The sequence below is a fragment of the Ammospiza caudacuta genome, chromosome 2 (assembly GCF_027887145.1).
Source record: "Ammospiza caudacuta isolate bAmmCau1 chromosome 2, bAmmCau1.pri, whole genome shotgun sequence".
Taxonomy (NCBI): Eukaryota; Metazoa; Chordata; class Aves; order Passeriformes; family Passerellidae; genus Ammospiza; species Ammospiza caudacuta.
The window spans coordinates 91157853-91182873 of NC_080594.1; the positions used below are offsets into that span (position 1 = coordinate 91157853).

Consider the following 25021-nt stretch of genomic DNA (forward strand, 5'->3'; position numbering starts at 1 on the left):
ACACTGACCTCTCCCTGCCTGGCAATGGCTGTCATCCATTTCTTGCAGCGGGTCTCTTTTGACAGTGGATGGAATGCAGCAAGGCTGGTAGGGTGTGTGTGGGCTTATTTCTCCTTGTGTCATGGTGTACGACCTCTGACAATGCCTCACCAGAATGCAGGCTGCTTGCAACAGCGGTGGTGCTTGGAGGGGCAGGGACTAGCAAGGGTTTGATTATTAGTTTTGCTTTCTCCAAGGAAAAGTACATATTTTGTGCCACTTCTGTGTACTCAGTGCCTAAATATTTATAATTGTCGAGGACATCTCACCCTCTCTTTCTGAAGGGGTGTGCCCAGCAAAGAGGTGGTTTCTCTGCAGGTTGGTGAGTGTGCACAAAGTGAAATGGGCGCAGACTTGCCTGGGTATGCAGAGGGCCTTGGTCAAAAGGTGTCACTTGCTCCTTTCAGCTGGAAAGCTCTGCTCATCCAGGGTGATGATTACATGTCAATATGAATTCATTTAAAAAGCAGTCAAACAAAGAGAGGCAGCCCCAGGCTTTTCTCATCCAGGCTTATTTTGATGTCACTCTGCAGAAGGGGTGGAGAAACTCTGCCCTTTATCTACCATCTCTCTCAGCTGCAGAAGCACCTGCATTGTTTTAAAGCCCCTGTCCACCCAAGTGGGGACCTTGGTAGGTCACTTAGGGCCCTGCTTGGTCTGGGGTAGGAACCTGGTGTGGTGCTGGATGCCTCTGAAGTGACACTGGGTGGTTCTGGTGCCATGTGGCAGGCACAGGGCTTGCTCTAGTCACTTGTGGTGGTTCCCTTCAACCTGAGTAACACAGTCCCAGTTGCAGGGACTTGCTGGCCATGCCACCAGACTGGGCCTGATGCTCCTTCAGGCAGTGGCCAAGACTCCATGGAGGGCGTTTTGTGGTGAAAGTGCCTGTCAAGGTGTAAGATGAGAAATCAGCAGCAGTCTGCATTAACAGACCATGTAATTTTGCATCTACAAGTACATGTTTTATAATTTTGATCTAAATTATTTTCTTGATGTTCTCCATCTGGCTCATTTTTAATTATAGTTGCCAGAAAGAAGTTGTTCTACGTAAAAGAGACCATTGCAGGGCATCCAGAGAGACAAATTGGTGTTAGGAGGGGTGTGTTTAGTGACTGGTAAAGCCATTAAGGTAGGGTGAAGAACTGGTTTGAATGGGGGCCAGCTGATTTTAGCTGATGTTTCCAAAGGAAACCAAATGTGCTCTAAGCCAACTGTGTCCACGTGGGAGGTAGGCCTCTATTCTGATTTAATTATTTTCTTTTGTTTTAGTTAGTTGGGGATTTTTTTTGTGTTTTTCAGTAGTGCGCTAACTAAATAATCTAGGAAGGTTTAAAACCAGAAAAAAAAATACAAGGATTAATAAAATCCTCTTTTTGGGCAGCTGGTGGTGCAGACTCTATTCTAAGAGAATATGAGTGGTGGTGGTTTCAATAAAGATCACTAAATCTGGACACAGCATGGTGGTGACTGGAAGAATGGGATGATGACTGCAAGGATGGCTCTTGAAGACCGTATCGTCCAGGGTGGGGTCTCAAGCGAGTTAGCTCAATGTCCCTTTAGAAGCAGCATCTGGTGTGGTGCAGGAAGCTGTGGTGGTCACCTGCAGAGCAGCAGGGCTTGATGCAGTGCCCAGCTGATGACTGGGGTGTCTCGCAGAGGGGCAGCGCTCAGCACAGCCTATCTTCCAAAAAGTGTGTGAAGCTTTTGTGGCCTTGTGTGAAAACGCGTGGCGGCCTTGCTGCCAGTGTTGCCAGCAGGCCCCTGTTGGTCAGCCTTTCCTGCTTGATATTTGAGGAATGAAAAACAGGGAAGTCTGAAGCCTTCACTTGGTAAGGGAATGTTCTGTGCCATTTCTGTGTTCTAGCCAGGAAATGAGCAGACTTGAAGGGATCCCACTTGGCTGAATGGACTGCAGTAGACATGACTGGATTAACAAAGGACCATCCATAGTCTTAAACTGCACAGCTGCACTCCTCTTACCCTCCCCTTTCCCCTGCAACATCCCCTCTCTTGCTATCTTTTTTTAATCTGTTGCCAGGTGAAGTGTTTCAGTGGCTGTGAGCTGAAACCTGCATGAACGTCAGGCCTCAGGCAAATCTTTCAAAGCTCCTTGGGGAATCGGTGTTGTTTTCCAGGTGAATTGTCAAGAGAGCTGCCTGCCTTTGCAGTTCTCTTTCTGTCTTCTCCCATCAGACCAAAACATCTCTTGCTGGTGGGTGCGACGAGGGGGGTGGGCTGCAGGGCAGTGTGCTGGGAGCCAGCAGAGCAGCCTTCTGACTGAGCTCTGCAGTTGACCTGTTGTTATCCTGGGAAAGTTAGATTGTGGCTTTCTGCCATGCTTTTCCCACCATCCTTTCTCCCCCCCCCCCCCCCTTTCTTTTCTTCCTATTTAGGCAATGGGCTGTTTAGGAGAAGGAAATGCCTCTGATAATGTATATCCAGCATCTTTCACAGTGGGAAAGCTACCACAAAACTAGGAATCAAAGTAAAAAATCAGTGAATAGAACTCTCTTTTTTTCTTCCTAGTGGGAAACATCTTTTCACTCTCTACTCAGAAGAACAAAACCGATAATAACTGTGTATCCTTCTGTGCATTATTTCACAGAATGCAGTACTATGCATGAGTAAATTGTCATTATTATTTCTTCAATAGGCAGCCAGTGAGCCTGTGGATATCAAAAGCAGGACAGAGAGCATGTTATTTTCTGTTTTGCTTTCCAGGCATTTGATGTCAAGATTTAGACAGAAGGAAAAAACAAGAGCTCTGTCCTGTCTTTGACTTTAACAGTGACAGTCTTTAACAGCTCTGGTTGGTTTGGGTTTAGAAATCATCTAACGGGATGACTTCTTCTTGTGTATTTCTGCAGTGACTTTCCTTGTTTTTGCACTCAGTTTTTTTTTGCTCGATTTTATTCTGGAAGTACTTTTCATGCCAGATAAACATTATCCTTTTTGTTTACAAGTTCGTCTCCTTTGCTGGAGCATATGATTATTAGAATGCTATATCAGTAGAAATAGCATAATTTTGGCTGCAAATGTAGTTAGGTAGACTTTTTGCTTAAGAACACTTCTTTATTTATTATTTAAGTTTTTTGGTTTTGACCAGGGAGATTGTTTTCACTTTGTGCCATTCTGTCTTTTTGCCTGTCAAAAATATGTTCTGTTTCCTCCACAAGCATTACTCCCAATGCTTTTCACAGGGTAGACCTGATCTTTTCAGGGGGTGGAAAAAAAATGCCACGTAGAGTCCAAGTTTTCACAATGCAAAGTTGATCAGTCTACAGCTTTATATGTTGCCAAGTGACACAAAGAGCTGATGGTAAACATGCCTTGGAATAATAAGTTATCATTTATTGCACTGGGGCGTGCAACCCAATAACAGAGTATTGCTTCATGGCCTGTGGCCTCAGGCTGGTAGGAGTTAAGAGTCAACTGAATGAGAAGTGAAATGGAAAGTTACGTTTGCCATCGGGGCATTGTACAGCCCTCAGTGCTAAGAGGTGGTGCTGTGGTATTTTCACTTGATGGCATGTCTAAATCTGCTGCTTCTGTGTGCAGTGTGGCAACTGAAATTGGATTAGTAGTTCGTTTGTTTTTTGTAGATCAATTCCTCTTCTTTCTGCAACTGTCAGCATAGAGTACTGGGAGCTGGGAGAAGTTTACCAAAGACTTAATTGTGTACAGGGCACAGGATAATCCAAACTTGCAAGTAATGAGTCACAAATGGTGCATTCCTTCCTTAATGTGTGATGTTGTCCCACATGCTGCTTCCATGCCATTTAGCTGGGGAGCAGGCTTCCAGGAACAGCCTCCCAGAGGCACATTAATCCACAGGTCTGAAACTGTGTTAGTAGGAGAATATGTTGCTGTGACATAAATATCTTGGGTAACTGGGGAAGGTAGGGTGGGGAAAAGAGGTAAATTAACTGATTTCTTTTGCACTTAATTTGCATAGTTCTTTGACAACATTTAGGCACAAGAGAAAAAGAGCACCATGAAAAACAGCACATAACACCGCTTGCCTATGAACTTCTCTAAACTAAAAATTTTACAGTAATAACGTGTGCAAAGTAAGAAAGAGGCAAGAAGTAGGTGTATTAACTGACTTGGAGGGTGTGGGAAGACTTGAAATTTATTATGTTCTGCAGATCTTGGCAGTCTACCACGGATTCCCCTTGCCCCTCTGCTTTTCAACATGCATAAAGCCCACTGAGATGAGAAATAAACACCATATTGCTATCAGACATGACTAGGAATGTGCTTAAGTAGTGGATTCAGTTTAAGATCCAGTTAAATGCTGCAGTATTGCTGTGTTGATGAGAAGAACTACAGCTCTATGTGTATGAACTTGCAGTCATCTGCATGAGAAGAAAGAGGACAAGATTTGAGGTTGGCAATCTCAATTCCATTGGCTTGATCATCCCAACAGGCCATTTAAAAATGCAGTGGTACAAGTAGCACTCTTAAAAATATTCTTAGGCTGCTTACTTGGGAGGATAAACCAAGTGCTTTAATATTAATAGAGCCGTGAAATGAGGGAGAGAAAAGTGGGGAGAATGTGTAAGAAACAAGAAATAGTTCAGAAATTTTGGTGAATAAAATCTTTATGTGGTCTAAATGAAGGGAATGTGTTGGCAGGCTCATTTCCATGGGGACAAGCTGACAGTGCTGATGTTTTCTTGTGGTTCCCATGCTGAAACCCAGTAAGAGGCAAACTCTCACTCCCAGGATGAGGGAGCCTTTTCTACCTGTTGCTGTGCCACTGCTTGAAGAAACCTCTGCACAGGTTTTGTGTTGGCTCTGGAGACTGTCGCCTTATGCTTAGCAAGATCCTTCTAGGTTGCTGTTGTCTTCATTGCACATTTCATATCCACACAGCATTCTGGCTGTGGGACAGTACCTTGTGATCCTCAGCCTCTGATATTTGGCACCTAGCAGTATTTTAAGAACCTGCTGTTTTCAGTTAGCATGGGTTGCATTTTGCAATATTGCAGAGCTTTTCAGATATCTGAATGGTAATTGCTAACAATTTGCCTGGAGAAACAGCTGCAAGAAGCTCTGCCTTGCCATGGGGATGGGGATGCCTGGATGCCCTGAGGGGCCATGTGTCCACACTGCACTAAAGCAGAGGCCTCATTCTGCATGAAAAATGCTATCCCAGTGGAGAGGTGTTGCTGAGGTGTTGTGTCTGGATGGAGCCTTGATGGTTACTGCATTTGTAAAGTGCCCTGTGAGCAGAATTTAAATAAATTTTAATCCCAGGAGATTGAGTTCAGAGGGTTTCTCCCATCTATGATTTCTGCAGTTCTTTCTTCACATTCAACCACATTGCAATTTTATTATTATTCTCTTTAACACTGACAAGTTTTTCCAAAGCAAAAGCTGGCCGTGAAAATCTGACGATTGGTTTCCAAAATGGGAATGCTTAGCCATTTCATGTTGCAAGCAAAATTATACCAGCATGCTAATAGTTTGACAGGTCTGTTCTTGAGCAGAGCTGTTAAGCAAATAAACAAACAAACAAATACTCTGCTCATGCTTATATGCTGTGCTTGTGGTGTTTGTTTTTTCCCGCCCTCTGAAAATATTTTTAATGAAAAGAATGTGGCTTCAAATGTCTTTTTTACCTCTCTCATATAAATTAATGTCATGCAGGCCATCCCTCCTCCTCCCCATATGTTGCAGATTTTTAGAGTATGAGTGCTCCATACATTATGAAAAGGGTATTTGGAGTAATTTTAAACAATATTCTGAAGTGACCAGGGTTTAAATTTGGTCTGGGATACTGAGCAGACCACACTTCCCACACTCTGCAGTTCCCTTGCTTCCAGTCCCTTAGGAGGGTTATGTAGAAGCTTTTCCCCTCCCAGAAGCAGCAAAGTGAAACATGAGCAGTGGCTGGGTTCTGCTGTAGCTGGCCCCAGATTGCATAGGGACACTCGTGGAGGCACCAGCAGGATCCTGTAAAGCTGCAGGGGAAATGTGGCAGGGCTGGTGCACATTAGTCATCCTGAGTGGGCCAGTCTCACAGGGAGGAACACTGACTTCAGAAAAGCTGTGAAGTTGAGTACTGGGAAATTTTAGGTGTCTCTCTGGAAATAGCAAGCCCACCAGTAGTTAGTAGATTTAAAAAGACAAATAGAGTAAAAATTCCATGAAAATGGCATCCTGTGCTGCTACTTTGCTCTTCTGCATGCCACATTTTCTGCTTGAGTGTATTCTGCCACCATTTTAGCACCTCCACTTTGCTGCACAGTGAATGGGGAACTGTATTTCACTGCTTTTTAAAAAAATTTTCTCTCTTCAGACCTCCTTAGTGTTGTGAGGGTTTTTTCTTCAGAGATGTCTTTGTTTCTGTTATCTTTAGCATATTCTTTTTGTACCTAAAACTGTACTTCCCATGTCCTTGGGCTTTCAAATTCCTTCCACAAAGCTGTGGAAAATGGGGGCAGAGCTGAGAGCAGGCATTTTTCCACCTCAGTGTAAGCCATTTTCCCCTCCTTCCTTGTGGGATGGTAAGTCTTGAGGAGAAGACCACAGGCTTTTGTCATTAGGCAGACATCGAGGGTGGGAAATTGGAGTTGGAAATCTCCTGGGCTTGCTGAAAGACTTTGGTTCAAGAAGTAGTAAGGTCAAGGTGAGGTCAGTGTTGGCTGCTGCACACGTTACGACCCCTAACTTTATTTCAGAATCAAAACCAGCTTGAGACCAAGCTGTAAAAAGAAATGCCTGTGGTAAAGCCAGTTTACAGAGCAAGCAAAGCCTGAGCACAGTAATGTATTTATAGAAAGCACGTGTATTGGTTAGTAAGGGGGAGAGTGAAGCACAAGAAGAGTTGTGGAAGAAGGCTGAGGCAGTGAATTCTGCAGTATTTCGTCCTTTTGAATGCACCAACAATGCCTGGCCATTACCTCCATGGAGGGCATCATAAGGTGTGAAGGGGTCAGGATTTCTCTAAAGAGACTAGTGGTTTGGGGTGCTTCAGTTCTGGGGTGCCAGTCTCAAAAGACCCTGTAAAGAGGTTAATGTTAGTCCAGGCAAAAAATACACTATTCATGTCCATCATGTAGATTTCTGCCTAGGAAACTCAGAAATTGGTGGGGAGAGAAATAAAGGAACTGTGACTTCAGTTAAATGGTCAATTGTGTTCTTATTGTTGTTTGTGATAAAAGTGACGACATTTAATGGGCATACCTGTTGCTAGAGAGCTTGACTGATGCAGATAAGAACATTTGGAGATGGTGCTTGGGAAAGATGGTTGGGAGCCTGGGCTGTTTGACTGGTTTAGGATAGACTGCTGGGTGTTACACTGCTGAGTTTAACAGTGTAACAGTGGAGAGCTGGAAAATACCAATATTGGGACCATTTCTAAGTGCTTGTTTAGGGAAAAAAGTACACAACAGCTAATTGATGTCTCTACCTCATGTAAACATACACTGGAGAGAAAAAGGCTTTTGTTAGAAGTCAGCTGAGGCGAGTTACAGCCCACCAGGGCTGGAGGGGCCTGCCATGCAGCTTGCCTCCCAGCCCTGTGATCTGCATCCTGCTGGCTCCAGCTCTGTTTTCACTGCAGAACAAACCAGTTTAATTTCCTGGACTGCAATCCCCTGCCCCACCCCACAGTTTGCTTTTTCTGTGTTAACTTTCTGCCATTTTAGTGATTTCAATCAGCTTATCACATGATACAATGAGTGCCAGAAGGAGCTCAGTGCTCCTGGGAGAAATATGTGACAGGAGGCTGGAAGGAGGCAGAGGAAGGAAGGGTAGGAGCTCCCTGCTGCAGGAGCTGGGATCTATTAACTCAGCTCCAGCTGTACTGAGGAACTGTTCCTGTACTGTGGCGCAGCTGAAGGGAGATGACGTCTTGTTCTTGTCTGGCCTTTTTGAGACAGGCAGAGAGCTCTTGCAGGTCTGATGCATCCCTTGCAGAAACCCCATGTTTTTTACTTGGAAAGACCAAACCAGTGAGAAATGTCCTAAGCCCTAATCATGGGCTAACCATGTTTACTAGGTAAAGCATGTTATCACCGAGGTACTAGGTATTGGTTCATACCTAGTATGAACCTAAATAAAACATGTAACACGTGGAATTTATTCTGGCATCATAATAAGCTATCATTACTGACAGTGAGCTTTGCTAAAGTAAACAGAAGGGAAGCTGTGAATATAACCCGTTTGTACTTGATAATCATTTTAATGCGGAGAAAAAAAATGGGTGCTAAAATTTGAAGAGGAACACTTTATATTTGTTATTGTTGTTTTAGCTATCTAGAGGTTTTGTGGTATTTCCTAGGAAGTATCAGAAGGGAAGTATCATTGCTGGGGAAAACCCAATGACTGTAACTCTTGTCCAAGTGTTTTGCTCTGTGTAAGCTGAAGGGATGGGTGAGATGCTGGTGCTGACTGTTCTCTCTCTCTCTCCCTTACCAGGGTCGCCATGTCAAAACGGGTCAGCTGGCGGCCATCAAGGTCATGGATGTTACTGAGGTGAGTACAAGAACCTTCTGCTTCATTAACAACTGTGTAAAATTTAATCATGAGATGGTATAAGGCTTTCATCACATTTCTGTTGAAAGGCATGGTCCTTGCATGTGAATGTTTGCTCTCTGCTTGCAGGACCTGACCTCTCCAGTCCATCTGCCTGAGATTTCTGTGTGCCTGTGTGCTGGGGCGTTTGCCTCCAAAAATTGCATTGTCCAGTCCCAGGGCATATTGGGTGCATGTAGCACTCTCTTTTCAGAAATTTCTTAGAAGAGGGGGAAACGGTTCAGATTGCTTGCTTCCCACTTGTTTTCTCTGAAAAGCAACATCTTGCTTTTACCAAAGAAGAAGCTGAGGTGTCTGCTTGTTGTAGAGGACAGTGTTCTTCCTGGTACATCTGCAGCCTACAAAGGGCATATGTTTATTCAAAGGAATGAGTCCCTTGTAGTTCCAAGAAGCCTAAAAGCAGAAACATCTGCAGGAATGATGAGCAGATTGCTAACAGAATTCAGCAATGTAAAGTAGTTATAGTAACTGACCCATGGGGATTTACTGTGGAGCTTTAGATGGGAAAGAGGGGAAATTAACCCAGTCAAAGAAATAAAAAATATATGCCTGTATTTGAATCCTTGGGCATCTTGCAGTTTATGCTGTTCAAAAAGCAATCAGTTTAAGTTTTCAAAACAGATGAAGAAAGCATGGGCTCTCCCTGTTACTCTGTGGTATGTAGAGTTCCATTCACAAATTAACAGTTTCAAATTTAAAATTGGATGAGATACTCCCATGTGATATCTGCAAAGCTTGACTGATACTGCTCTTCTGGAGAGAGGTTGTGCCTTTTCAAACTGTCATATTCTTCTGAGCTCCTCAGTCTTACCCAGGGGGAAGAATAACATTAATGTATGTATATTGTAGAGAGCAGGGGGTCTTTGGCCAGGATGGTTATAGCAAGCAAAACTTCTGCAAGGAGATTGCTGCAGAATATTTCATAGCTTAGTATGGGTATAGGTGCAGCAAGTAAAAATGGCCTTAGACACAAGGTCCTGGATGAGTGGTGAGGTGTAATGGGTAAACAGGCAGGAGAGAAGGAAAACAAGAGACAGGGTTAGGTCAACTGTTAAGGCTTCAGTCTTGTCTCTGAATCTCTAGTGATCGATGCGCAGTGTGACTGTTGCTCTCTAACTTCAGCTGTTGTGTCTGCCAACAGCTAGATTCCTTTTTTGTTGGATGGCTTGATAAAGATCAATTTTCAGCTGAAGATTTTCAAAGGCTGCCTTCATGAGGAGGCAATGCTTTTTTTGCTGCTGTTAACAAGCAGAGAAAACAAAGAGGAATGAAGGTACATTGACCCACAGTGAATGTTCTTTGCACAGCAAATGTTTTCATCTGTGCAGCAGTTTTACACAGGGCAGCTTGCTGGACTGTGCATGACAATGGCTTCTTCCATAATACTGAGATTGGCTCTATTGCACACCCTCTGTTTTTAATAGCATGTATTAATCACAAACAGTTGTAATAGAGAGGTTGCACATAAAAAAGAAAACAGTTGAAAAATGCTGTCTTTAGTATGGCTAAGTTCATATTGGAGGAGTAAGTTTTGAAACTTACTGTAATTTTTGTCTGGTTTTGAAAAGCAAGTTGTATATTGGCACTGTCTTTTACCTCATAAGTACAATGCTTTTTTAGGGGATGAAGGAGGGAGGAGTTTGGAGATTTAGCTAGCCCCATGCAGCTTAAAAGCATTGTCATTCCTACCAGGGGAGCTCATGTGTTTTTGCTTCAAAGAAAAGAGCTCACAGAGACAAAAATGCATAAATTCTTCCAAGTTGTACTAACTCAGCTCCACCTTTTAACGCCAGACACGGGTGATACTGTTGCATGTACCATTTTCTCAGTGGCGGATGTGGCTGCAGGATGTTCTTGTCCAGCCCTGCTCACTGATTCCTTGCCTGTTTCCCAACACTTGTGCAGGCACAGCTGCCTTGGGGTCAGGTGGTGACCTGGATCAGTGAACAGGCTCTAGTTCCAGTTTTAAAATACCCTTACTCCTCTCCTTCCCCTGGTTACTTATAGCCTGGATTGGTTCATGATTGAGTTCAGCACATGATGTTGCAAACTCTGGTGTGGTTGCTATGAAGAAGGTGGCATGACACTGGAAAAGATCCAGTCTGGCCATCAGGGAGAAGGGGCAGTGTAGCTCAAATTGATATTTCTGCCAGAGAGCCATATCCTCGAGCTCAAATTGATATTTCTGCCAGAGAGCCATATCCTCGAGCCATAGCTCCAGTTCCTCAAGGGTTTGTTTCATGAACACCTCCTTTGCTGGCAAACAGTGTGGGTCCATCCTGGTCCTAGCTCACCACAACTTATGGGGACAGTGGGAGGAGTGAACATGGGGACAGAGAGGGCAGTGACTTCCACCATTAGCACTCTTCCAAAAGAAATGCTGAGAGAACCACAGCCAAAATTCACCTTCTCTGCCTGCTTTAAGATCTACAGTTAGATGAACTGCTAATGGTAATACCGTATCCAGGCCCATGGAGAAAGAGGCTTGAGTGGAAACTTTCACAAAACTGAAATTGTGGTTTTCTGATGAGTGGTTGCTTGAAGCTGTAGGTGATTTGTGCCTATGTGCATGTTTTATTGGCAGTGTTATGCCTTTCTGCATAAATTCAAGCGGTGCCATGGGGGATATCTGATTATTCTGACCAACCTGAACTGAGAACAGACACAAGACTTCCTTTCTTCTGGGATACCTCTGATCCAGTGCTTGTTTTGCCAAATGCTTAACAAATTAGAAAACCTAATGTATTGGCATGCTCTGTGGGCACACCCCAGATTTTCAGTTTTCAAGGCCATGATTCTGCAATTCACACATTGCTCAGGATCAGTGAAGTTATGTCAGTTCTGGGCTGTAAAGCTTTGATCATCCACACAGGAGGGATGTCAAAGTCAGAGTAAAGGCTTTCTTTAAAATGTTTTGGTTGGCATGAAGAAAATGAGGTATTATAACCTCTGACTCGAGGCATTGGAAGAAATATTACAACTCTGGAGTGCACATGGCACTGTGGAAATGCTCTTCATACTTCTTATCTTTTCTTGTGGTTTTCTCTTTAGATTTTGATTTTGAAAAGAATGGTGGCAAGGATGAGAGAAGAGGAGGTGGGCTGAAGCCTATCAGCTTGATCTTTGAATAAATTATGACTAGTTAGTTCTGCTGCCTGAAATGTTGGGGGATGTCAATGTGCATAAAACTCCCCTGCCTCTTCTAATTTCCTCCTTTCTAAACAAATAAGGAAAATACTTAGAAGACTGGATCTTTACTGATCTTGAGTTCTACAGCCCTAAAGCAAACGCTAATGGAACTGTAAGACCTAAAGATCTATAGGTATCACTACAGAATGGTGCACAGGTATGCCTTCTTTTCACTTTTGAAGGGGAAAGCTGCAGTGCATGTAGGCTGAAAAAATTTCACTGGAGTGTAGAACAAATAAAACCAAAAACCTCACCAGTTTTCATCAATGGAAAGCTATCCTTATTCCTTGTTGCAATGAGCCCAATGACTGTAAAAGGGGAACAGCGCAAGCTATTGGCATATGTGTGCTTTAAAAATTGTTTTACAAAATCTGCATACGTAGGATGAATCTCACGCTGCATGCTTCTTGTGAGGGAGGCATTATATGTAGTCTGTTGTTAATCTTTCTATTGTAAGGTCTCAGTTCCTTTTATGACATTAGTTTGGAGAAGGTGGTGTGCAGTCCATGTTGATCCCTTCCACTCACTGACCACGCTGTTAGGTTTCCATCATCGTCAGATTACCATGACTCCCAAGATTTAGCAGTCCCTGTCTACTTAGAAGAATCTGTTTTCTTGTGAAGCAAATAGCATTTAAAACCTTAGCAGAGCTTACTTGGCAAATCTGCCTGCATCCAAGCTGTTAACTTGCATTACACCCTAAAGCCTGACTCTGCTCTAACTGCTTTGGAGCCTTTCCTTGCAGCTGCACAGCTGTTTCCAGGGTTGCTCCTGTGTTCCACTTCCAGCAATGCTTTTCTCTTTGAAAAGTTTAGTAACTGATTTTGAGGGAAAAACACAATTGCTTCTCTTCTGTTTGTTATAACCCCTGACGCTGCTGCTTCTCCTTCCTACCTCTTCCCACACACGCTCTTGGCATCCCTTGGGAAAGTTTTCCGCATGCCTTTTTTAATAGCAGCATTTCTCAGCTCTTGTGCCCAGTGTTTCATGACTTGTCCAATCTAGTCTGTGTAAAATTATGCTAAGTAAACAACTGGATACTGTATCCTGCTGATTTATGAAAGAAGCTGGATTGCTTTTAGAGCTTGCCTGTCTTGCTCTTTCTGTGTGTCCTCTGCAGAAAAGTTAGCAACCTCAGACCAAAGCCTCCAGGCCTGCAGAGAAACATGGCACATCTCCCACACTAGACAGGAAAGGTTCCCTGAGTTACTCATTGCCATCTTCCTTGCTCTGCTGACTCCTCATTTCTGTTGCAATAGGAAAGTCACTTGGATTGTTGTGAGTCTGTATCTTACAGCACACATGGCCATAAGATAAACTACATAAACTACAATCATGTGTTTTCCATAGGACAACCATTTTCCATAGGACATCTCAAAGCAGTCTGCAGAAAAACTGCTGTTAGATAAAAATGTGGGTTCCCACATAAACTAGCTGACAAAATGAGGGAAAAAATGACATAATAAGCCAAACCAAAAGTTTGCAATATTATGTTCTTGTTTTCCCCATGAAAACTCAAAGACAATCCATGGATTTCAATCTCTTTGAAGAAGGAATAATAAAAAAAGTTGATGGCTCACTCTGGAAGATTGGGAAATACAGACCCTTGTGGCCCAGTGCAAAAGAACTGGGTCAAGCCAGCCTAGAGAAGCTGAATAGGGGCCATCCCTGTAGTGTAGAGATATGAATGCAGTGCTTTTACCTGGCTTTATCTGGCTTAGTGCAGCCTCCTGATAAAGTACTTATGTACCAGTCTGGGGCCGTACTTACTGTGAAGTTAGCCAAAGCAAACTTGAAGTTACCTGAGTTACCAAAAGTCTGTGGCCTTCCAGTGTTTCATAGGAGTCACTTCTTCTTAATGTGAATTGGGGGAAATTGGTAAGGGTCCTAAAAATCCAGATTGTTCCATGGAGAGTACTGGCACTCTGCTTGCTTGTCCCTGCAATGAAAGATTGCTTGCTACTAGTCTGCACAACATTTTGCAGTCTTTGGTTAAACAGTTACCTGGCAAAATAAAGAAGTGTTCTATGGAAAAGAAAAAAAAAAAAGGAAAGCTATTTACAATCTTGACAGCCCTGCTGTCCAGTTCTCGTGAAGCTGATTAACCTCTGATCTCTTCTAGGGATTAGGTTAAGGAAAAAAAAAAAAAAGTTGCTGGGAATTATATATTACAGTTCAGAGGAAAACAGAGCTGGACAGAGTGGTCCCTTGAGCTGTAACATCTGGTTTTGGGGGAGGTCAAAAAGAGCTACAATAGTCTTGCAGCCAGTAGGGCAGCCTTGGTGAACTGCAGAGCATTTGTATAATTGACTATTTTTTTCTTTAACTGAGATCCCTCACCTACCTCTGCCCTTACCCAGCAGCTTGGCACAGTTTTTCCCCCTGCTTTTCCATGGATCTGATGCCAGGAGGTTCAGCCCTGGGTGCTGGTGTCTGTGTGGGACTGGGCTCTGCTGCAGCTCCATGCTGCTTTTTATTCTGCAAGGCTCCTGTTTGGGTCAGGCAGAGGTGGTCCTGTCCATCTTCGGGGCGAGGGCACGGCACAGAGCCTTGCAGGGGTGCCAAACATGTCACAACACTCCTGCCCTTCGGTGGCTGGGACATTTCTTGGATTGCCAGCTCATAGTTCTAACAGAGTAGAGTGACATTTAACTCCGAAAAGCCTTTTGTCCTTACAAGGAACAGTGACTTTATCTCCCAGCGAGGCAGACACATCTAACACCTGGTTTAAGTCAGAGCTTCAATTTCTGGACTTAACCCAAGAAATTTCCTGGAGCAGTGCTGGCACCAGTTGGGATAAAGGGCAAACTTCTGCTCTCTTCATCTGATTATTCAGGGGTTAGCAAGATTGTTAGGCTGGAGAAGCTTATTTGGAAAGGGGAGGATGTCTGGTTTGATGCAGTTGCAAGGAAACTGAATAGGGAGCTTCACAGGCAGTTTGAGATCAGGGGAAATAGTTGTGGCTCTTAACAAGCAGCTTGGGAAATTATACTGCTGGAGAGAGGTGATGTTGAGCACTAAGGCTCTGCATTACTGTGTCCCTGTGAACAGCAACTTTGCACTGATAGTGTGAGAGGGAAAAATTGACAAAGGACAGAGAAGAAAATGGATGTAAAACATTCACACATGCTTGTTTCTCTATGCTTATTTCAACCTATGTTTTTTCCTTATGCAAGATTGCCACCTGAGAGGAAGATGCTTTGTGTGCACAGCCCATCTCAATTGTCTTTGTGGGCATACCTCTCTATGTATTTTAACAAGCTTCTTTTGTTTCAAGGCTGTTTCAAGGCTGAAAGAAACAGATATGTTCCTTTTGCCATGAAGATCCTCGAGGGCATCTTTGCAGCACCTCTCAACAGCTACAGGGCTTTGGCTGTAAAGGTTTCATGGTGCTCATTCAGTAGGATTCCTGTTGCATGGCTTTTTCAGTTGAGGCTGGGCAGTGGCTTCCTGCTCAAAGTTGGTTGTGGAACACAATGTGAATAAAGTGTAAAGAAAGCAGTGTTGACTCTGCCTTCTCATCTGTATGCTTATGTCTGATGTGCAGGGTTCTTGTCCTGTCTAGCAGAAAATGTTTTACCAGTGCTCTGTAAATTGAAATGTAGTTTAGATGACACGACCTGAAGTTACAGTTACATAAAGGGCACTTTGCTGTAGTTTGCAGTGTAGAAGAATCTCCTTTGTTGTAGGCTTTAAAATTTTGCCTACCTGGCTTTAAGAGAATCATATAACATTCTGCTATAGCACGGCAGAGGATGCTCAGGATATGCTCCTCAGCTGTGGCACCAAGATCTGTTACTGCTCATCAGTATGTGAGAGCACATGTTTAATATTGGAGCATAATAGAAATGGCTGCAGCTGACTTCCATAGGCAGAAGAATAGGATTGCATATTAAGAAGATTTCTCTGCAAGTCTTGAGCTCTTTGGACAAGTCTGAACTTGTTAAATTTCTTTCCTTTGGTCTGATGGTGCAGCTGCAGTGACGCACTGAGAAAGAAAGACTAAGTCATCCAGGTGAACTTGTTACCATCCTTGGGCACGGTTACTTGTCCAGGTGGGCAGTACTCATGCATTTATGCTCTAATACTGTGCCTGTTTTTCTTCAGTCATTAGGCTAGATACCTGCAATCATCTGAAGTCCTACTGTTAGCAATGACAAAGAGGTCACTAATGACACATGGTTTCATATGTACAAGTGACTGCTGGCATCAGTCTGTGTCCTGGATTCTGAGCCTTCACCACTGTTAGTATTAATGTGGGTAGCATGCAGATGCTTTCACAGCTGAGATATTTTACCTACAGGTCATACCTGCTCTAACATGAATTTGAGCAATAATAACCTGTGCAAATTCTGGTGATGGAGCATTTCTTGTGAGCTGAGAGGAGCATTTGTGCAGGTGGCCTCAGTGCAGGTGATTTGCTGCTGCCTTCTCCAGTGCTGACCTCTGATTGTCTCAGCTGTCTAACAAGGCTCGAGTTCTGATGGGAAACAAATGTTTTGTGTGCAGGTAATAGCAAAAAGTACGGGACTGCATTTTTTATCATTTCTATCAGACACAGCACAGCTCAATTTACCCCCAGTGAGTCAGACATACTGTCTACTCAAGGTTAACAAGGCAGCCCTGTCAATACAGTGTTAGAGCATGTGTGCTCTTGCCAGTTTGGGCTGAGTGAAACCAATAAGGATTGTGACACAGCATTGTGCTTTCATTTTAGCACATTTCTAGGCTGAACTCGGGTCTGCTGAGTATTCTTCCTGTCTGCATAGGCAACCAAAAGATCCCAGGTCCAGTATAAGCTGCTATCTTTCAGAGATACACTTTAAAATCTGGCTTGGGCATTAGGATCAAAGTCAGGGGAATTAATTCTCTGTTTATATTAAAGGGGATATATCTGCCTGAAATGTAATCTCTCTTGACTGTGTTTAATTGTATTCTTATAAACTGCACCTGCCTGTGGGCTCCTCCTGTTTTTCTGCAGCATTCCATATTTTTATCATTACTTCCTAAGGAAATGAGGCTTCTTGGTGATTCTGAGCATGTCCTGCCTTCTTTTCCACCAAATACTATTTGGATCTGCTGGTCGACTTCAGCCAAGTTTAATGAGGAGGAGAAATTCCGGAGATACAAAGTCCTGACAAGTTATGTGAAAGCTGGCAAGCTGCATGGAGAAGGGAGGGGCTGAAATTTATAACCTCTGCTTTGAAAATGGTAGGCAGACCTTAGCCACTTTCCATTATCAGTCAGCTGGCCACTGTTTTGCAGTAAATCATGAGGAGAAAGTAGATCACTTCATTTTTATTTAAGGAAAAAGTTCTGTGCAGTGTAGCTCATGAAAATTACTTTCAAGCATTTTAAAATCTCCTCCGGTTCTTTCTTTAGTTTATGAGTCCACAAATCTAGTACTGTACATTTGAGATTATCCTGTGTGATCTCTCTCTCCCCTCCTTTCTTAACATGCCTATGTGTATATATAAAGATAAAATAGCAGTGTTATTCTCCAACATTTAATGAGTCAAAAATGTTTTTTCTAAGTCCCTTGACAGTGCTTCTTTTGCAAGGCACAGTTTGAATTATTTTCTATGGAATTTTTGGCTAAACTAGAGTCTTAAAGCCCAGCTCCTGAATCTAGAGATTATGGTAGCAAGTGCTAATGCTCGAGGACCTGGGAATTCATTGTACTCTAAGCTGGTTTGTAACCACAATAAACGCTGCCCTAGTGCCTAAAGTGTTCTGCTTCCCCTGTGCCCAATCTCTTAAATATGCAGTGGAAAGCACACAGCTGAGCTGGTGTTTGAAGAGCCTTGAAGACGCTTTGCAATCTAGTTCTGTTGATCAGTGCAGGAGAAGATTCTGTTTGTCTCCAGAGCCCCTAGGTGTCTCAAATCCTTTCCAGCAAGGCTCCTGTGCACATACCTCTAGATAGAAAGTAGTTTCTTTATCAGAAAGCATTAAATAAAGTGTGGAGAACACTTTAGAGAGAAGTGCAAAGGTGTTGTCATTTAATTGCAAAGATTGGTGCTTCATAATAAGCACATGTTTTAATTTTGCTCTCTTTTATGAAGACCCTGCTTCAAGCACGATTAGAGTGATGGGAATCTGGCCACAGAGGCATTTTTAAAATTTTTGTTGTGATGTTCACCTGTTGATTTTTTTTTTTAATGTCAGGCTTTGTTTCTTGAGCACTTCATCAGTGTTTTGTTCTGAAAGATGAATCTCTGAGAAGTGAACAAGCTAACTACCAGAAGTGCTACTGTTCCTGTGTGGACAGCAAGCACGTGGGTGTTGTGTTTTCCTTACATCCACCAAGTAAAATGGTAGTTTTGTACTTAGCACATCACTGGTCCAAAGTATGGAGGTGGGAGTTCCAATACTTGCTCTCTTTTGCACCTCATTCTGTAAGATGATGGGTGCCTCCTCAAGTGTGTCCCTGTCTCTGCCTAGTGGAGGGGCCAGTTCCAGAAGTGAGCTCAGCTTTTGTATGTTGGTTTGTGTATGAGGTGTTTCTGCAGTGTTTCTCTTCAGCAGGAATATTTTCCACTGTAGCACCTTCTTCCTGAACCGAGTTTTAGTGTTTGATTCTAGATGTGGTAAGAACTAAGTGGAAATCCTAGTGTAGATGCAGCAGCCCACAGACCTTTGGAATAGCTCTTACTGTCCTGGCTAAGCACCATGGCTCTGCCTGCAAGAGTAAGAAAGGAGAGCATCCATGGTCCTTGAAAATAATTTTCTCATGTGGAATATTTTACTGAATGGAAATGTAATTGGGCAGGGAGAGAGAGCATCCTGGTGGCTGCTTGGCCCCCCCTGTGCTAACCTGTCCTGGCTGGGGCTGCAGGACAGGCAGCCCTGAGTTACTGCTGTGGAAACACTGATGCACAGGCAGCATTATTACAGAAGGTTTTCGTTGTCTCTTGCATATTTTACCTCAGCTCCCTCTTCACTAGCATTTATTGCAGTTGCCTCCCTTTGAGCCCGTGGGACAAAATGATTTTTACAAATGAGTTTGTTGATTTTCATTCTGAATTTGTATTTCTGCTTCTCTTACTACACTCCTTGGCAGCAATTGTTAAAATGTGCAGCTTTGCATCAATTATAAAATAATAGTGTCGCACTGGTTTATAGATCAGAGGGGGCTGCATGGTCAAACAAGTTTGCACTCAAATTTGAGTTCCTGAGGGGATATACCTGTTTCTATGTCAGAATTGCTGCTGCTCCCCAATTCTGATTAAAAAGTTTGGGAAATGTACCTAGCCCAGTCTTGATTTCCAACACAAATTTTAAGAGTTGGTGCTGATCACATAAAAGGGGATGGACTAGCATGTAAATGCAAACTCATCCTCTGTGCCTACAAATGTAAACAAAGTATGTGTAAACTCAGGAAAGGATTTCTCCCACTGGCAGGAAAGAAAGGAGAAATAGTTGCATTTTCTATTTGTAAATGTTCACATAGCATCCTGTTGTGTTAACAGTGCTTCCTCCTGACATAGGTGTCTCCCCTTTTCTAGGTACTTCTCCCTAGAGATAAGGTTTTACAATACAACAAAAACAATTGGGTGTCTGGATGCTATTGCAGGGACAGCCCTGCCTCTCTTCCCTTGCCTTCCAAGTTTCCCTTACACCAGAATCTATCAAGTCCCATCCTGTGCTTCACTGGCAAGGAAATATATATATTAAAAAGAAAAATATTAGCTTTCTACTGTTTTTGCCCTTGCTAAAGCTGGCCAGGGGATGGGTGAGAGGGGCCAGGCAGGACAGGGAGTGGAAGTGGCAGCTTCTGGGAGCTGGCCTGCAAGCAGCATCTGCACAGGGTTACAGCTGTGGGGCTGGATGAGGAACCCTGAGCTGTCCCTTTGCAGTGCAAATCCAGGAGGAAAGGCACCTGCAACCTTCCCAGCACCTTGGCTGCATCTTTCTCAGCCACCTGCTGTAACTGCTGAGGGACTGTTTGTAGTGCTTCAACCTGCAGATTTAGGAATAAATGGAGTGTAAAGGTCTTCTGCAGGGATTCCCCTACCCTCTGATTCTTTCCACTGTGTAACAGGCTATTTTTAGTCTGCTTGCTTGCCTTAGAAACTCTTTCACTTTCTGCTTTAGATGATTTCCATAACATTCGTTGTGATTCTGAATTCCAGTGTTCAGGATAATAGCAGAGCAAAGAATTGCTGTGTGGCAAGCTCAGTTCCAATGGTGGGGCTGGAAAAGCTGTGCTGAGGATGTGTGATGCCAGCTGCCTCTGACCTGGTGACCTGTGGGAGGCTGGCTTAGCTGAACTGCATTGTGGATCATGCCCCATGTTTGCAGGCAAAGAGCCTCGTTAACCCTGAGTTTAATGGTGTTTTGGTTAGTGAATGGCAAAGGAAAACAACCCTTTAGTGGACTAATCCAGGTAGCCAAAGTAGATCTACCTCTGAAAGACATCTGTTTGCTTTAAGTCAAGTCCACAGTCAAAAGCCCAGCCTGCCCTTGCTGTGTGTGCTTGGATGGTAGCATTGCTGATTTGCTGAATGTCACTCATTCTTCCTCCACATAGTAGTAGTTATGAATTAAATTGGCATGAATTAAATTTTCTTTGTCAATAAAGTGCTCTTAAGCTATATAAGGTGTTAGAGCAGGCCTTGCTGTGGGAAACAGTGCTCATCTTAACATTTTTGCATATGATGCATCTAATCATTTGCCAATCTGACATATAAAAGATATCATGGAATCAAAGAATCACCAAGGTTGGGAGAGACTTGTCCAGTCCAGCTGCTCACCTGGCACTGTCACTGTAACCCCTAAACCACTAACTCACATCTCCAGCACCAGATCCACATACCTGTTAGACACCTCTGGGGATGGCGACTCGACCACCTCCCTGGTCAGCCAATTCCAATGCTTGACCACCTGAACAGTGAAATTTTCTTTTTAATATCTAGTCTGAATCTCCCCTGTGTCAGCTTAAGGCTGTTTCCTCTGCTTCTCTCACTGAAGGCACAGCAGCAGGGATCAGCCCCCACCTCACTACATCTCCTTGCAGGCAGTTGTAGGGAGCGATGAGGTCCCCCCGAGCCTCCTTATCCCCCTCCCTCAGCTGTGTCTCATAGGACATGATTTCTAGACCCTTCACAAGCCTTGCTGCCCTTCTCTGGACACACTTGAGCACCTCAATGTCCTTTTTATATATTTTATGTAGCTAGTTCTGTAATAAGTGAATTTCATACAGCTGATTGATAAAGCAGGAGAGTGCATTTCAGTGGGTTTGGGCAGTGTGTTGCTGTTTCCTAGGAAAGGCCTGCATACTTAGAATCCCTGAGGCAGTGCTGGATCCAGAGGGGGATGAAGACTGACTGGCAGTTAATAGGAAATTTTCTTAGATAAAAATGAAGATGTTTCTTCTGCTGGTTTTCTCTGCATCCCATGCAGATAATGCATGGGATGAATACATATAGTTGTGGCAATTCATATATTCAGGAGCTGTATATTCAGTGGAGAGCAGAAATTGAACCTAATGCTACAGGTCTATATAGATAAAAAAGATTGAATTCAGTGTTTGAGATTGGGGGGGAAAAGACATTTAGTATCAAGCCTATATTCTTACGAATTTTCCAGGTTTTTTTTCTTTCTTTCTTTCTTTTTTTTTTTTTTTGGTGAGTCTTGATTAAGAACCACTCTGGATAGATTGGTTCCTGTTTGGATTAGAGGTCTAATCCATGATTGTTTACAAAAATACCCATATATATTCATCAGCCTTTGGAGGACAAATGGCCACTCAGGGCGTGGATAAACAGTCATAAACACTCTGCTTAGTGCGGTTCCATGAGCTGTTCTGTGCTCCTGTGGCATGGCAGAGGAGCAGGGATATCTTGTGCAGGTGTTTTTCTGCATTTTCCTCCTGATTATTTTCTTCCTGATTACACTCAAAGCAAATAGATGTGTGACTGCTCTGCTTTTGGCCATCACTAGAGGGCTTCAGAGGGAGAATCCTGCTTGCCTCCTACCTGATGTCAGGAGCCGAATGTTTCTTCTGAAACCTAATACACAGTATCATAACAGAGATGTTCTGGTTATGCTGGTAGGAACCTATTGGTGTTCAGCAGGTTTTTTGCATCTTTTGTTCAGGGAACTTTTTCAATTTTTTTTTTTTTTTTTTTTAAGCTTCTCTTTTAATTATCTTTACAAGATGAATGGAAAAACAGGTGTGAGGCGAGTAGGGCTGGTGGGCAGCTGACACCACTCTAAGGGTTTTGCAGAGCCCTGCACTTCCCTGAAGGGATGTGACTGCTGTGTGCAGGTTGTTGGTGTGCATGGGATGTGCCCACTGTCCAGGCCAGCGCTGTGAGAGGTGGCCAAAGCTGGGCTGTGACTGTGGCATGGATGTGCACTCTGGGGTTCCCAGGAGGAGTGTCTGCTCACGAATGAGAGGCATGAGGGAATAGGGGACGTATTGTATGAAAGAGACAACCTTTAGCTGGGTGTCTTGCTTTGAACAGGCTTGCCAGCAAGTTGGAGAGCTGCCCTCAGCCAAGCCTGCTTTCAGTCAGGAAGTTTTATAGGTCATGCAAACCAGCAATGTCCTTTCTTTTCCATCGTGCCTTGCCTTTATATGCAGCAGCACACATGCTCTGCCCTCATCCTTCGTGCTTTGGATCAGTGGCTCAGCCTTAGCCCAGGAAGAGTTGTGAGTGCCTCCAGTTTCTGTGTGGTGTGGGAACACTGAAGCACATAATGGCTGTGATTCAGAGACAAATGCTAGCTCTTTGCTACTGGTCACTTTGACAGAAAGCCCCAGATGCTCAGAGACTACAGATGGAGCTGTTTTGGGGAGCGTTTTTTTGTTAAAGAAAATAAAAAGGTACCCAAAACCTTAGAATTTTCTATTATTGTTATTATTACCAGTGGTGGTAGTACTAATGTTATGTTTTTCTGTTTTTATAATAACCTCCCTATTCTTCCTTTCCTTATTCTGCACCCCCTGAACCTCACTTTTCAATTCATGCCATCCAGAGGACAGCTATAAAAGCTTTTTGTAGATGTGCATCACTTTTTAGTAAACCAGCAAAGACAAGGTTAACATTTAACCATCAGTTTCTGTGAGACTTTTCTTTTTGAGTGGGCTTTGGGATTTCTGCATGTGCCTTTTGAAGGGACTAGGCTGCAGGAAGCTGCAGGAGCTTTCAGCCATGACAGGCTTTGTTCAGATACCTTAGTCTGGCAGAAGCTGACCTCTGCAACACATGGTCTTTCACTTAGCAGCCTCTCTCCAGCTATTGGAGAGGTCTGATTTGCTGTGTGTGGGATTTCTGCTGCTTCCATGCTGCTTGGTAATGTTTCCAAACCAACCAGCAGTTCCTTGCCTTGGTCATGGAGCTGGAGCTGGCAGGATTGCCTCAGCTGTCCCTTTGTGCCTGACTTCATTGTCACACAGCTCTGCTCTGAGCAAATCCGGTGCCTTCAACCTTTTCCTCCTGAATTTTGAAGCTCTCCAAACAATCTAGGTTTCGTCTTTTGGATGTAAATGCCTTCCCTGTCTCCCCCACACATTTTGGCTGGGCTAATTGCTCTTAGTTTGGTTTCAAATCAAGTGTGATTAAGGGAAGATCTCTTCAGACTGCCTCTTAATCATGTTACCAGACTAGCATAGTAAAAAGTTATAATATCTATTGGGGTGAATACCCTGAGCACAAAATTACAGGCCCTTTCCTGCTCATGAGTCATCTTCCCCTGAGAGTCTGTAGTGATAGCATTGCTTTTATTTTAACAGAAAAATCCCTGGGAAGGCAACCAGTTATTTATCTGAACAAGAGAGACCATGTTTCTTGGTTTTTGCTGGATTTTTTTTTTTTACTCCAAACTTTTGTATATATCCTTAAGGAAGGCACTGGTTTGGGTATAGATCCCATGCAGGTGCTGGCTGGGCAGGCTGGGGCCATGCTTGGCACAGGGGATGTGGTGGCTGCTGCAGGCTGGGGAAACCAAACCAAGGCTTTTTCTGAGGGAGATCAGATTATATTATGTATTGGGGGATTTCAGTAACACATATTATGCCTGCTTTTATTTTACAGTCAGGTTTCTGAGGTTCACTTTTTACAGGCACTTGTGCTACAGGAGTGGGCTGTGCCTGTCTGAACTGCCTGCTTGAGAAAAGAGCCCCTCCAGAGCAGCTCACTGCAGGCTCATAACACGTACACACACACAGGCACACACATACACCCCCCCACACACAAACACACACACAGGCACACACAGAGAGCCTTTCTGTGCCACTTTCCTCTCTGAACATGTGTGGTGCCCAGTGAGTAGAGTGACCAAAGCCAGCCCCTGACCACAAGCCTAGGAAGCGGTGTTGCCCATCGCTGCCCAGGGAGGGTTGCAGCAGCCTGGATGGGGTGGTGGATGTGCTTCCACCTCTTCCTGGACTATCTATGGCAGGGCTTTTTCTTTCTGGGTGGGAAGGCCTGGCCTCTCCAGTTTGTCTTGCAGGCTTTGTGGTTGATGTAGGGCCTGCCACATGACAGTTTTGGACAGAGTAAACCTCATTTTCTTCTCATCAGCTTCCGAGTGTTGGTGCCTGACTCCCTTGCTCCTGTTTGGACTGCTTGCTGCCTGCTGTGCATGCACACCTGCAGTTTTGAGCAGCTGTCTGACCATTCAGTTTTTTGGTCCCTGCAGGTCCCCTCTGCTCGTTGTGGTGCAGTTGTGACAGACAAGGCAAGGTTGGCAGGTTAGGGTCTGGCAGAAGCCCCTGCTTTTCAGCATGGGGGCAGCAGGGCCAAGAGCAGCTGAGCCTCACTGGAAGCTGGTGCTGAGGTTGGGAAGTGGACTTCTGTCCCCTGCTCTCAGCATTTCAGCTCAAGAGTGAGAGACTTGTGCTGGGATCTGAGCTGTTTGTTTTTAAACTGGAAATTGAGATGCCATAGCAGCTCTGATTTTTGAAGTGAAATACCTTTTAATAAATGCTTGCCTGTTCACAGCCCAGCAGCAAAAACAAACATGTACTGTAGCATTAGGACTGTTTTATATTTTTTCCAGTCCTATTTTCTTGGCTGGTAATCAAGGTCTCTTTGTCGCCTTCCCAGCTAAGGGTAAATGCAGCTGGGGTATAATATTTGGAAGCATTTTTTACTTTTATTCTGATGGAGGCAGAAAGGCTTTTCTTCTAGGACAGGTAAATAATTTGCTGGCCATCCACAGCTTCCTTGCTCAGAGAGCAGGAGTAAGGGAGAGAGGGGACTGTGAACACCCCATTTAATAGATGGACATGAGC

At 43.8% G+C, this 25021-nt stretch overlaps 1 protein-coding gene across 9 annotated transcripts in view; it reads left to right on the forward strand.

The window, feature by feature from the left end:
- MAP4K4 (mitogen-activated protein kinase kinase kinase kinase 4) overlaps positions 1–25021 on the forward strand; it is a 162773-nt gene that overhangs the window by 70382 nt on the left and 67370 nt on the right. For all 9 annotated transcript variants that reach the window (XM_058825229.1, XM_058825231.1, XM_058825234.1 and 6 more), the window contains exon 3: positions 8470–8526. In XM_058825229.1, coding sequence (XP_058681212.1) covers positions 8470–8526 — 57 coding nt within the window. The remainder of the gene's footprint in view (positions 1–8469; positions 8527–25021) is intronic.